Consider the following 14,336-nt stretch of genomic DNA (forward strand, 5'->3'; position numbering starts at 1 on the left):
AGAGAGAGGGAGCGAGGGAGGGAGAATGAAAGACAGGAGAGCTGTGACCTTACCTACATCAAAGAGAGAAAGGCAGATAGATTGAGAAGGAGAATAAAACGTATGCTACACACTGCAAAGAGACAGAGGGAGGATGAGAGAGAGAGAGAATGAATTGATGTTACACACTGCTGTGAGAGGGAGAGAATGAACGACGGCTAGATGTGACCTTAAACAGCAGAGAGACACGGATTTTACACACTTTTACAACGAGACACTTTGAATTGATCTTTGACACAGCAGGAAATAGTTAGAAAGCCAGGGATATATGGGAAGACCTGTATTGAAGAACACCACAAGGTGAAAAACAACATCATTTGATTTAGCTGAGCCAGATATTTTACAGACTATTTCATTACTGCTGTATTATTATCTAACGTTGTTTGGTGTTGTCTTGGCGACCTGATGGCGTTCTATCTGCCAAACCTTCATCCTTTTTGAGGTAGCAGTAGTTTATTATAACTCGGGGAGGATTTTAAAACTTTGAGAGAAGCCAGGGGATAGGATATGATACATCCACAGGCGTTGACTCCCAGCCGCTTTCAAAGCCTCGTCTAGACGCCTGCGTCTTTGTTCCCCTACACCATCCTTGATGAGGTAACATGAAAGTTTCATCAAATGTAAACAAACTGGGAAAAGGAAATGTAATGATTGAGTGCTAGTGATGTAATGGGGGAGCAGTGTGGTTGGGCAGGCTTAGAAGAAGTGTGTCTGATTAATTTACAATGATGGAAATCGTTTTATATCCACTCTGTTTGCATTCATCGTCCCCACCCGAGTCGCATCCATAGATCAAGATCATGCATTTAGCCACCGGCTGATTTTAATTACACAGAGTTTAGTGATGTTGAGATGAATCAGAAGCTGGGTGTTTAGAGCTATCATCAGACCATATTGAGGGAGGCGGAGAGGAAAAACCAATTAGGATGTTGTTATAATAGGAGGGGAGGGGAAAAAACAATTAGGATGTTGTTATAATAGGAGGGGAGGGGAAAGGAAAAACCAATTAGGATGTTGTTATAATAGGAGGGGAGTGGAAAAAACAATTAGGATGTTGTTATAATAGGAGGGGAGGGGAGAGGAAAAACCAATTAGGATGTTGTTATAATAGGAGAGGAGAGGAAAAACCAATTAGGATGTTGTTATAATAGGAGGGGAGGGGAAAGGAAAAACCAATTAGGATGTTGTTATATTAGGAGGGGAGAGGAGAGGAAAAAACAATTAGGATGTTGTTATAATAGGAGGGGAGAGGAGAGGAAAAAACAATTAGGATGTTGTTATAATAGGAGGGGAGGGGAAAAAACAATTAGGATGTTGTTATAATAGGAGAGGAGAGGATAAACCAATTAGGATGTTGTTATATTAGTAGGGGAGAGGAGAGGAAAAATCTATTAGGATGTTGTTATAATAGGAGGGGAGAGGAAAAACCAATTAGGATGTTGTTATATTAGGAGGGGAGAGGAGAGGAAAAAACAATTAGGATGTTGTTATAATAGGAGGGGAGAGAGGAGGAAAAAACAATTAGGATGTTGTTATAATAGGAGAGGAGAGGATAAACCAATTAGGATGTTGTTATAATAGTGTGCATGTCTGGCTGCCTGCCTGTCTGTGTGCATGTCTATCTGCCTGTCTGCCTCTTCTGCCTTCCTGTCTACCTTTCTGCCTGCCTGTCTGAGTGCCTGCCTGCCTTTCTGCCTGCCTGTCTGAGTGCCTGCCTGCCTTTCTGCCTGCCTGCCTGTCATTGAAAATAAGAATTTGTTCTTAACTGCCTAGTGAAATAAAGGTTCAATAAAAAATAAAAATAAATATCCCTTTCTCTTTTCCCTCTCCCTTTTGTTACATAAAAGTTCTCTCTCACATTCTCTTCCGTTTCCTCGCTTTCTGTCGCTCTCTCTTTCACCATTTCTCTCTCTCCATCCTTCCTCCCCCTGTGTGACTGTAGAGTTACAATAGAGTTACTATAGAGTTACTATAGAGTTACTAAGGTTCTGTGTATGAGAGGCTGTCGCTGAACCAGTCTAATGTGGATTTGGTAGAGAGACGTCACTATTTACTGTAGTGCTGAGCTGAGCTTGCTCCTGTTAAATGTGGCAAATTACCACTGTCGTTATGTGCTTGACCCATTGATTGTTCCACTTTTAATTCCAGTACAAGAGGTCATTAAAGCACTGGCCAATACATCTGGTGTGTGTGCTTGTGTGTGTGTGTGCATGTGTGTGCATGTTTAAGGCTGGCCCTCAGATTGCAGCCTTCTCCTCAGGGTGTGTATATATAATCTCTCTCTCTCCTCAGATAGGAACTCTTGGGTGTGTATATAATCTCTCTCTCTCTCCTCAGATAGGAACTCTTGGGTGTGTATATAATCTCTCTCTCTCTCCTCAGATAGGAACTCTTGGGTGTGTATATAATCTCTCTCTCTCTCCTCAGGTGGGAACCCTTGGTTGTGTATATCATCTCTCTCTCCTCAGGTAGGAACCCTTGGTTGTGTATATCATCTCTCTCTCTCCTCAGGTAGGAACCCTTGGTTGTGTATATAATCTCTCTCTCTCCTCAGGTAGGAACCCTTGATTGTGTATATAATCTCTCTCTCTCTCCTCAGGTAGGAACCCTTGGTTGTGTATATAATCTCTCTCTCTCCTCAGGTAGGAACCCTTGGTTGTGTATATAATCTCTCTCTCTCCTCAGGTATGTGTGTATATAATCTCTCTCTCTCCTCAGGTATGTGTGTATATAATCTTTCTCTCTCCTCAGGTAGGAACCCTTGGGTGTGTATATAATCTCTCTCTCTCCTCAGGTATGTGTGTATATAATCTCTCTCTCTCTCCTCAGGTAGGAACCATTGGGTGTGTATATAATCTCTCTCTCTCTCTCTCTCTCTCTCTCTCTCTCTCTCTCTCTCTCTCTCTCTCTCTCCTCAGGTAGGAACCCTTGGGTGTGTATATAATCTCTCTGTCCTCAGGTATGTGTGTATATAATCTCTCTCTCTCTCCTCAGGTAGGAACCCTTGGGTGTGTATATAAACTCCCTCCCTCCCTCCCTCGGGTAAGAACCCTTGAGTGTGAATATAAACTCCCTCCCTCCCTCCCTCGGGTAGGAACCCTTGGGTGTGTATATAAACTCCCTCCCTCCCTCCCTCGGGTAGGAACCCTTTGGTGTGTATATAAACTCCCTCCCTCCTTCTCTCAGGTGGGAACCCTTGGGTGTGTATATAAACTCCCTCCCTCCCTCTCTCAGGAAGGAACCCTTGGGTGTGTATATAAACTCCCTCCCTCCCTCTCTCCTCAGGTAGGAACCCTTGGGTGTGTATATAAACTCCCTCCCTCCCTCCCTCCCTTTCTCCTCAGGTAGGAACCCTTGGGTGTGTATATAAACTCCCTCCCTCCCTCTCTCAGGTAGGAACCCTTGGGTGTGTATATAAACTCCCTCCCTCCCTCTCTCCTCAGGTAGGAACCCTTGGGTGTGTATATAAACTCCCTCCCTCCCTCCCTCCCTCTCTCAGGTAGGAACCCTTGGGTGTGTATATAAACTCCCTCCCTCCCTCCCTCCCTCCCTCCCTCCCTCCCTTTCTCCTCAGGTAGGAACCCTTGGGTGTGTATATAAACTCTCCCTCCCTCCCTCCCTCTCTCCCTCCCTCCCTCCCTCTCTCCTCAGGTAGGAACCCTTGGGTGTGTATATAAACCCTCCCTCCCTCCTCAGGTAGGACCCCTTGGGTGTGTATATAAACTCTCCCTCCCTCCCTCTCTCCTCAGGTAGGAACCCTTGGGTGTGTATATAAACTCTCCCTCCCTCCCTCCCTCCCTCTCACCCTCCCTCCCTCTCTCCTCAGGTAGGACCCCTTGGGTGTGTATATAAACTCTCCCTCCCTCCCTCCTCAGGTGGGAACCCTTGGGTGTGTATATAAACTCTCCCTCCCTCCCTCCTCGGGTAGGACCCCTTGGTTGTGTATATAAACTCTCCCTCCCTCCCTCCTCGGGTAGGACCCCTTGGGTGTGTATATAAACTCTCCCTCCCTCCCTCCTCAGGTAGGAACCCTTGGGTGTGTATATAAACTCTCCCTCCCTCCCTCCCTCCCTCCCTCCCTCCCTCCCTCCCTCCCTCCCTCCCTCCCTCCCTCCCTCCCTCCCTCCCTCCCTCCCTCCCTCCCTCCCTCCCTCTCTCAGGTAGGAACCCTTGGGTGTGTATATAATCTCCCTCCCTCCCTCCCTCTCTCCTCAGGTAGGAACCCTTGGGTGTGTATATAAACTCCCTCCATCCCTCCCTCTCTCCCTCCCTCCCTCTCTCCTCAGGTAGGAACCCTTGGGTGTGTATATAAACCCTCCCTCCCTCCTCAGGTAGGACCCCTTGGGTGTGTATATAAACTCTCCCTCCCTCCCTCTCTCCTCAGGTAGGAACCCTTGGGTGTGTATATAAACTCTCCCTCCCTCCCTCCCTCCCTCCCTCCCTCCCTCCCTCCCTCCCTCCCTCCCTCCCTCCCTCTCTCAGGTAGGAACCCTTGGGTGTGTATATAAACTCCCTCCCTCCCTCCCTCTCTCCTCAGGTAGGAACCCTTGGGTGTGTATATAAACTCCCTCCCTCTCTCCCTCCCTCCCTCTCTCCTCAGGTAGGAACCCTTGGGTGTGTATATAAACCCTCCCTCCCTCCTCAGGTAGGACCCCTTGGGTGTGTATATAAACTCTCCCTCCCTCCCTCTCTCCTCAGGTAGGAACCCTTGGGTGTGTATATAAACTCTCCCTCCCTCCCTCTCTCCTCAGGTAGGAACCCTTGGGTGTGTATATAAATCCTCCCTCCCTCCCTCCTCAGGTAGGACCCATTGGGTGTGTATATAAACTCTCCCTCCCTCCCTCTCTCCTCAGGTAGGAACCCTTGGGTGTGTAAATAAACCCTCCCTCCCTCCCTCCTCAGGTAGGACCCCTTGGGTGTGTATATAAACTCTCCCTCCCTCCCTCCCTCCTCAGACCCCTTGGGTGTGTATATAATCCCTCCCTCCCTCCCTCCTCAGGTAGGACCCCTTGGGTGTGTATATAAACTCTCCCTCCCTCCCTCCCTCCTCAGGTAGGACCCCTTGGGTGTGTATATAAACTCTCCCTCCCTCCCTCTCTCCTCAGGTAGGACCCCTTGGGTGTGTATATAAACTCTCCCTCCCTCCCTCTCTCCTCAGGTAGGAACCCTTGGGTGTGTATATAAACCCTCCCTCCCTCCCTCTCTCCTCAGGTAGGACCCCTTGGGTGTGTATATAAACTCTCCCTCCCTCCCTCCTCGGGTAGGACCCCTTGGGTGTGTATATAAACTCTCCCTCCCTCCCTCCTCAGGTAGGAACCCTTGGGTGTGTATATAATCTCTCTCTCCCTCCTCAGGTAGGAACCCTTGGGTGTGTATATAAACCCTCCCTCCCTCCCTACCTCCCTCCCTCCCTCAGGTAGGAACTCTTGGGTGTGTATATAATCTCTCTCTCTCTCCTCAGGTGGGAACCCTTGGGTGTGTATATAAACGCTCTCTCTCTCCTCAGGTAGGAACCCTTGGGTGTGTATATAATCTCTCTCTCTCTCCTCAGGTAGGAACCCTTGGGTGTGTATATAATCTCTCTCTCTCTCCTCAGGTGGGAACCCTTGGGTGTGTATATAAACTCTCTCTCTCTCCTCAGGTATAAACCCTTGGGTGTGTATATAAACTCTCTCTCTCTCTCCTCAGGTGGGAACCCTTGGGTGTGTATATAAACTCCCTCCCTCTCTCTCTCCTCAGGTGGGAACCCTCGAGGGGAGTTTGCTCTGGGGCAGGTGCAAGGCGAGTGGAAGATGTATGTGAAGCGCCCGCTGGACCGTGAGGAACAGAACCTGTACCTTCTCAACGTTACCGCTAGCGACGGCCTGTTCGTCACCAGGGCAACCGTGGAGGTGTCTGTGACTGACACCAATGACAACAGCCCTGTCTGCGACGAGGTCAGTCACATTTTATTTACAGACTTTTCTTTCTGTACACTATTGCATTTGATATGTTTATGTTTATTGGTCATTATTCTGATATGTTTTCTGAATGACATAGTTTCCTACAACAGAGTAAAACAGTGGTAATGATTATCATAGGTGTTCATAACTGTCACAGAAATGTGACTTTAAAGTTGAATTCCACTTGTCTTATATGTGGTTGTGTTTTATGCTCAAGCCTCAGTCATAACTCATATTTTATCCTTTTGTTGGCTGCAGTTACTGTAAACAACCACAATATAATTTAGAGTGTATTTGAGATGTGTTCCTGTGTGATGTCTGGTGATACGTAGCTGTGGTTGTGTCTGTGTGTTCCTGTGTGAGGTCTGGTGATACGTAGCAGTGGTTGTGTGTCTGTGTGTTCCTGTGTGAGGTCTGGTGATACGTAGCAGTGGTTGTGTGTCTGTGTGTTCCTGTGTGAGGTCTGGTGATACGTAGCAGTGGTTGTGTGTCTGTGTGTTCCTGTGTGAGGTCTGGTGATACGTAGCAGTGATTGTGTGTCTGTGTGTTCCTGTGTGAGGTCTGGTGATACGTAGCTGTGGTTGTGTGTCTGTGTGTTCCTGTGTGATGTCTGGTGATACGTAGCTGTGGTTGTGTGTCTGTGTGTTCCTGTGTGAGGTCTGGTGATACGTAGCTGTGGTTGTGTGTCTGTGTGTTCCTGTGTGAGGTCTGGTGATACGTAGCTGTGGTTGTGTGTCTGTGTGTTCCTGTGTGAGGTCTGGTGATACGTAGCAGTGGTTGTGTGTCTGTGTGTGTCTGTGTGAGGTCTGGTGATACGTAGCTGTGGTTGGGTGTCTGTGTTCCTGTGTGAGGTCTGGTGATACGTAGCTGTGGTTGTGTCTATGTGCTCCTGTGTGAGGTCTGGTGATACGTAGCAGTGGTTGGGTGTCTGTGTTCCTGTGTGAGGTCTGGTGATACGTAGCTGTGGTTGTGTGTCTGTGTGTTCCTGTGTGAGGTCTGGTGATACGTAGCTGTGGTTGTGTGTCTGTGTGTTCCTGTGTGAGGTCTGGTGATACGTAGCAGTGGTTGTGTGTCTGTGTGTGTCTGTGTGAGGTCTGGTGATACGTAGCTGTGGTTGGGTGTCTGTGTTCCTGTGTGAGGTCTGGTGATACGTAGCTGTGGTTGTGTGTCTGTGTGTTCCTGTGTGAGGTCTGGTGATACGTAGCTGTGGTTGTGTGTCTGTGTGTTCCTGTGTGAGGTCTGGTGATACGTAGCAGTGGTTGTGTGTCTGTGTGTGTCTGTGTGAGGTCTGGTGATACGTAGCTGTGGTTGGGTGTCTGTGTTCCTGTGTGAGGTCTGGTGATACGTAGCTGTGGTTGTGTCTATGTGTTCCTGTGTGAGGTCTGGTGATACGTAGCAGTGGTTGGGTGTCTGTGTGTTCCTGTGTGAAGTCTGGTGATACGTAGCTGTGGTTGTGTGTCTGTGTGTTCCTGTGTGAGGTCTGGTGATACGTAGCAGTGGTTGTGTGTCTGTGTGTGTCTGTGTGAGGTCTGGTGATACGTAGCTGTGGTTGGGTGTCTGTGTTCCTGTGTGAGGTCTGGTGATACGTAGCTGTGGTTGTGTCTATGTGCTCCTGTGTGAGGTCTGGTGATACGTAGCAGTGGTTGGGTGTCTGTGTTCCTGTGTGAGGTCTGGTGATACGTAGCTGTGGTTGTGTGTCTGTGTGTTCCTGTGTGAGGTCTGGTGATACGTAGCTGTGGTTGTGTGTCTGTGTGTTCCTGTGTGAGGTCTGGTGATACGTAGCAGTGGTTGTGTGTCTGTGTGTGTCTGTGTGAGGTCTGGTGATACGTAGCTGTGGTTGGGTGTCTGTGTTCCTGTGTGAGGTCTGGTGATACGTAGCTGTGGTTGTGTCTATGTGTTCCTGTGTGAGGTCTGGTGATACGTAGCAGTGGTTGGGTGTCTGTGTGTTCCTGTGTGAAGTCTGGTGATACGTAGCTGTGGTTGTGTGTCTGTGTGTTCCTGTGTGAGGTCTGGTGATACGTAGCAGTGGTTGGGTGTCTGTGTTCCTGTGTGAGGTCTGGTGATACGTAGCTGTGGTTGTGTGTCTGTGTGTTCCTATGTGAGGTCTGGTGATACGTAGCTGTGGTTGTGTCTATGTGTTCCTGTGTGAGGTCTGGTGATACGTAGCTGTGGTTGTGTCTGTGTGTTTGTGTGAAGTCTGGTGATACGTAGCTGTGCTTGTGTCTGTGTGTTCCTGTGTGAGGTCTGGTGTTACGTAGTAGTGGTTGTGTCTGTGTGTTCCTGTGTGAGGTCTGGTGATACGTAGCTGTGGTTGTGTGTCTGTGTGTTCCTGTGTGAGGTCTGGTGATACTTAGCTGTGGTTGTGTGTCTGTGTGTGTCTGTGTGAGGTCTGGTGATACGTAGCTGTGGTTGTGTCTGTGTGTTTGTGTGAAGTTTGGTGATACGTAGCTGTGGTTGTGTCTGTGTGTTCCTGTGTGAGGTCTAGTGATACGTAGCTGTGGTTGTGTCTATGTGTTCCTGTGTGAGGTCTGGTGATACTTAGCTGTGGTTGTGTCTGTGTGTTCCTGTGTGAGGTCTGGTGATACGTAGCAGTGGTTGTGTCTGTGTGTTCCTGTGTGAGGTCTGGTGATATGTAGCAGTGGTTGTGTCTGTGTGAAGTCTGGTGATACGTTGCTGTGGTTGTGTCTGTGTGTGTCTGTGTGAGGTCTGGTGATACGTAGCTGTGGTTGTGTGTGTCTGTGTGAGGTCTGGTGATACGTAGCAGTGGTTGTGTCTGTGTGTGTCTGTGTGAAGTCTGGTGATACGTAGCTGTGGTTGTGTCTGTGTGTGTCTGTGTGAGGTCTGGTGATACGTTGCTGTGGTTGTGTCTGTGTGTGTCTGTGTGAAGTCTGGTGATACGTAGCTGTGGTTGTGTCTGTGTTTGTCTGTTTGAGGTCTGGTGATACGTAGCAGTGGTTGTGTCTGTGTGAGGTCTGGTGATACGTAGCTGTGGTTGGGTGTCTGTGTTCCTGTGTGAGGTCTGGTGATACGTAGCTGTGGTTGTGTCTGTGTGTTCCTGTGTGAGGTCTGGTGATACGTAGCTGTGGTTGTGTGTCTGTGAGTTCTTGTGTGAGGTCTGGTGATACGTAGCTGTGGTTGTGTGTCTGTGTGTTCCTGTGTGAGGTCTGGTGATACGTAGCAGTGGTTGTGTCTGTGTGTTCCTGTGTGAGGTCTGGTGATACGTAGCTGTGGTTGTGTCTGTGTGTGTCTGTGTGAGGTCTGGTGATACGTAGCAGTGGTTGTGTCTGTGTGTTCCTGTGTGAGGTCTGGTGATGCGTAGCTGTAGTTGTGTGTCTGTGTGTTCCTGTGTGAGGTCTGGTGATACGTAGCTGTGGTTGTGTGTCTGTGTGTTCCTGTGTGAGGTCTGGTGTTACGTAGTAGTGGTTGTGTCTGTGTGTTCCTGTGTGAGGTCTGGTGATACGTAGCTGTGGTTGTGTGTCTGTGTGTTCCTGTGTGAGGTCTGGTGATACGTAGCTGTGGTTGTGTGTCTGTGTGTTCCTGTGTGAGGTCTGGTGATACGTAGCTGTGGTTGTGTGTCTGTGTGTCTGTGTGAGGTCTGGTGTTACGTAGCTGTGGTTGTGTGTCTGTGAGTTCTTGTGAGAGGTCTGGTGGTACGTAGCTGTGGTTGTGTGTCTGTGTGTTCCTGTGTGAGGTCTGGTGATACGTAGCAGTGGTTGTGTCTGTGTGTTCCTGTGTGAGGTCTGGTGATACGTAGCTGTGGTTGTGTCTGTGTGTGTCTGTGTGAGGTCTGGTGATACGTAGCAGTGGTTGTGTCTGTGTGTTCCTGTGTGAGGTCTGGTGATACTTAGCTGTGGTTGTGTCTGTGTGTTCCTGTGTGAGGTCTGGTGATACGTAGCAGTGGTTGTGTCTGTGTGTTCCTGTGTGAGGTCTGGTGATATGTAGCAGTGGTTGTGTCTGTGTGAAGTCTGGTGATACGTTGCTGTGGTTGTGTCTGTGTGTGTCTGTGTGAGGTCTGGTGATACGTAGCTGTGGTTGTGTGTGTCTGTGTGAGGTCTGGTGATACGTAGCAGTGGTTGTGTCTGTGTGTGTCTGTGTGAAGTCTGGTGATACGTAGCAGTGGTTGTGTCTGTGTGTGTCTGTGTGAGGTCTGGTGATACGTTGCTGTGGTTGTGTCTGTGTGTGTCTGTGTGAAGTCTGGTGATACGTAGCTGTGGTTGTGTCTGTGTTTGTCTGTTTGAGGTCTGGTGATACGTAGCAGTGGTTGTGTCTGTGTGAGGTCTGGTGATACGTAGCTGTGGTTGGGTGTCTGTGTTCCTGTGTGAGGTCTGGTGATACGTAGCTGTGGTTGTGTCTGTGTGTTCCTGTGTGAGGTCTGGTGATACGTAGCTGTGGTTGTGTGTCTGTGAGTTCTTGTGTGAGGTCTGGTGATACGTAGCTGTGGTTGTGTGTCTGTGTGTTCCTGTGTGAGGTCTGGTGATACGTAGCAGTGGTTGTGTCTGTGTGTTCCTGTGTGAGGTCTGGTGATACGTAGCTGTGGTTGTGTCTGTGTGTGTCTGTGTGAGGTCTGGTGATACGTAGCAGTGGTTGTGTCTGTGTGTTCCTGTGTGAGGTCTGGTGATACGTAGCTGCAGTTGTGTGTCTGTGTGTTCCTGTGTGAGGTCTGGTGATACGTAGCTGTGGTTGTGTGTCTGTGTGTTCCTGTGTGAGGTCTGGTGTTACGTAGTAGTGGTTGTGTCTGTGTGTTCCTGTGTGAGGTCTGGTGATACGTAGCTGTGGTTGTGTGTCTGTGTGTTCCTGTGTGAGGTCTGGTGATACGTAGCTGTGGTTGTGTGTCTGTGTGTTCCTGTGTGAGGTCTGGTGATACGTAGCTGTGGTTGTGTGTCTGTGTGTCTGTGTGAGGTCTGGTGTTACGTAGCAGTGGTTGTGTCTGTGTGTTCCTGTGTGAGGTCTGGTGATACGTAGCTGTGGTTGTGTGTCTGTGTGTTCCTGTGTGAGGTCTGGTTATACATAGCTGTGGTTGTGTGTCTGTGTGTTCCTGTGTGAGGTCTGGTGTTACGTAGCAGTGGGTGTGTGTCTGTTTGAGCAGTGTGTTTGCTGAATATGTTACGGAACTGTGTTGATTTCTAATGCCTTTTGACAGACAATGTTTGTTGCTGCTTTTTAGTTACTGCTGTTAGTTTTCTCTGTCTAGAGAGTTGTTGTTCACAATTAGGAGAGTTGTGGCGTGTTTGATGCTGGTTGATATGTAGTTAGTATGGTGTTGTTGTGTATGAAGGAGCTGTTTGTTCGGAGTAGAGTTGCAAAGGGTCGGACATCTTTCGTGGGAAGTTAAGCCTGGGAATTTTGCTTAAATTCATCAAAAAAGTTAGCTTATAACAGTGAACCTTTTTTTGGGATACACATAAGGCAATTCTAGGTCTTGTGGCATACTTTGGTTAAACTATCCCCAATTCAATGGAATTGCAACCCTCTGCATGCACAGTGCATTTTTCCATCACATGTGCAGTGCATTCTTCCATCACATGTACAGCTGATTCTCAAGATCTTACACACTAATGAGATGCTATTGAGCCCACACTACTACACTGTCTGAGCCAATGACTACATGCTTTCTGGTACGTTTTGATTACAGTACTGGGTGGGGTGAATATATTTTATACGACATACATGATTTTTTGTTAACTAGTAAATAGTTGCCTAGAGCAAAGTGTGTTTAAATCATTTCTAACTTGTTAACAATTTCTGCTAGTTTGTTTTTGCAACCATGTGGGTTTTAGCTTGAGCCTGCTAACTGAGGAGTGTTAATTCACCTGTTTCCATACATGTTTCATTTTAAAACAGTTATCTTACAAAGAGGTTGTTTAATCTAACTGCTTAACTATTTATCTGTACATGGAATTGTATTGTATTTTTGTATTTTTTTCGAATCTTTACAGGAAAATGCCACGGGCACTATCTGATGTGTGGAGACATTTCACTGCAGCTAATATAGAAGGAAAAGCTGTGTACATTTTCAAAAACTGTGCCAAATCATATGTGAAGAATGCAACAAAGATACAGAATCAACTGGCCAAGTGCATAAAGTTCCCTCAGCGCTCACAACAAGCAACCTCTGACAAAACTCCCTCTACTTCTATTCGAGGTGAAAATTATGTATCAGAAACCTTATCGATAGTAACAGCTCATGATTCTCCTGAATCAGAAGTTTTTTTGACACAAATCACACCTATTGGCTGTGCTGCTTATGCATTGCATCTGCTCCTCAAGGACACCATGGCACTGAAAACAGTGGATACACTTCAAGAGAGCCAAGGAAATGGTGAAGGGTCATCAAGTTGTAGCAGTAATCTAACTCACCAAGAAAAGTGAGAAGAATAAGAGCACCACATTGAAGCTGCTAGGCAACAACCGTTGGGGTGGTGTTGTTATCATGTTTGACAGTCTCCTGGAGGGGAAGGAGTCTCTCCAAGAAATGGCCATACCACAGTCTGACGATATGGACAGCCCCATCAAGAGGATCCTCCTGGATGATGTATTTTGGGAGAGAGTGGTAAGCAGCCTGAAACCTATAACAGTAGCCATTGCACGGATTGAGGGAGACAATGCCATCCTGTATGATGTTCAGACTCTGTTTGCATATGTAAGAGAAGAAATCCGTACTGCCCTGCCCACTACACTGTTGCTCCAAGCAGAGGAAACTGAGGTTCTGAAATACATCAAAAAGCGTGAAGACTTCTGCCTGAAGCCCATACACGCAGCAGCGTACATGTTGGACCCCAAGTATGCTGGCAAGAGCACCCTGTCTGATGTAGAGATCAACAAGGAGTATGGTGTCATCCCTACCATGTCTCGCCACCTTGGTCTGGATGAGTGCAAGGTTCTTGGCAGTCTGGCGAAGTACACTTCCAAGCAAGGGCTTTGGGATGGAGATGCAATAAAGCAGGCGTGCCAACATATCTTTGTGGATCTGAGGCTCTTTCCCCTGTTGCCTCCATCATCTTCCAAATCCCACCAACATCAGCCACCTCAGAGTGCAACTGGTCCTTGTTTGGGAACACACACACCAAAGCACGCAACAGGCAGACCAATACAAGGGTTGAAAAATGTGTGATCATCGGGGAAAATTTGAGGCTTTTTGAGCCTGACAACGAGTCATCCTCAACAAGGTTGGACAGAGAAGATGAGGCCTCAGAGTCTGATGTTCAAGAGGTGGACATTGAGGAGGTCCAGGGAGAAGACATGGAAGCCTGAGAGGAAGACAACCAAAGCATTAGTTTCTAGACTATAATTTTACAGATGTATGTCGAAAACGTTTTTGGGGAGATGTGATGGATCTTTCTTTTGTTGTTCAGTGAAATCATCCCATGTGAAGAGTCAACTCATTTAATTAAAGTTCAATTTGTAACTACATTTTTTTTAAATTTCTATTAGAAAGATGTAATAATTAGCAATTATGTCTACTATGATAAGGTAAAAGGTTTATGTTTCTGTCTCCATATGATTTGGTAAATATATTAAATGCAAAAAACATCTACATTTAAATGGTGTTAGTATTAATTTGCATATATTTCGGTTAATTCCCATATATTCCACGGAATATTTCCACCTCTGTATATTCCCCAAAATGTGCAACACTAGTTCAGAGGGATGACTGTTTGATGTTAGTGTTTTCTTGTTGTTGTGTATTGAGGAGCTGTTTGTTCGGAGGGATGGTTTTTTGTTGTTAGTATGTTCTTGTTGTGTGTGTAAATGCTATGAATTATGAGTGTTGTGGTGTTTGATGCTATCTTGCTGTGTGTGCAGGCTCTGTACACCGTCTCGGTCCCAGAGGATATCCCAGTCAACAGAGTGATAGTGGGGGTTGGGGCCAGCGATGCTGATGTAGGGGTCAGTGCTTGGATCCAGTACTCTCTACATGGACCGGGCTCTGAAGACTACAGCATCGACCCAGACACTGGTACACTACCTTTACTTTATTTTATATTTGCCAATGAAGTTGAAGTGTGATCTTAACCTGTCTCTCCTCTTTTTCTGTTCAGGTGAACTAAAGACAGCCCAGGCCCTGGACCGGGAGAAGACACCCGTGTACAGACTGGTTGCCCAGGCAACAGACGGAGGTGGTCGGTTCTGTCGTGCAGAGGTCCACCTGACGCTGATGGATGTGAATGACAACCCTCCGGCGTTCTCTGCTCCCCACTACACTGCCAGTGTGTATGAAGACACATCCACCAAAGCCCTGCTTACACGCATACAGGCCATCGACCCTGATGAAGGTAGGAATGGATTATTCTCCTCTCTCTGTCACACACTCTCACACTCTTTCTCTCTCTTTCACTCTGTCTCTCTCACTCTCTG

The 14,336-nt window shown here is 47.5% G+C and overlaps 1 protein-coding gene across 1 annotated transcript in view; it reads left to right on the forward strand.

Moving 5' to 3' along the window:
• Window positions 1–14,336, forward strand: part of LOC139385609 (protocadherin Fat 3-like) — a 213,911-nt gene that overhangs the window by 167,354 nt on the left and 32,221 nt on the right. Inside the window, exons 12-14 of the mRNA XM_071130817.1 lie at window positions 5,779–5,975; window positions 13,785–13,938; window positions 14,021–14,254. Coding sequence (XP_070986918.1) covers window positions 5,779–5,975; window positions 13,785–13,938; window positions 14,021–14,254 — 585 coding nt within the window. The remainder of the gene's footprint in view (window positions 1–5,778; window positions 5,976–13,784; window positions 13,939–14,020; window positions 14,255–14,336) is intronic.

Source organism: Oncorhynchus clarkii, chromosome 27 (genome assembly GCF_045791955.1).
Source record: "Oncorhynchus clarkii lewisi isolate Uvic-CL-2024 chromosome 27, UVic_Ocla_1.0, whole genome shotgun sequence".
Lineage (NCBI taxonomy): Eukaryota > Metazoa > Chordata > Actinopteri > Salmoniformes > Salmonidae > Oncorhynchus > Oncorhynchus clarkii.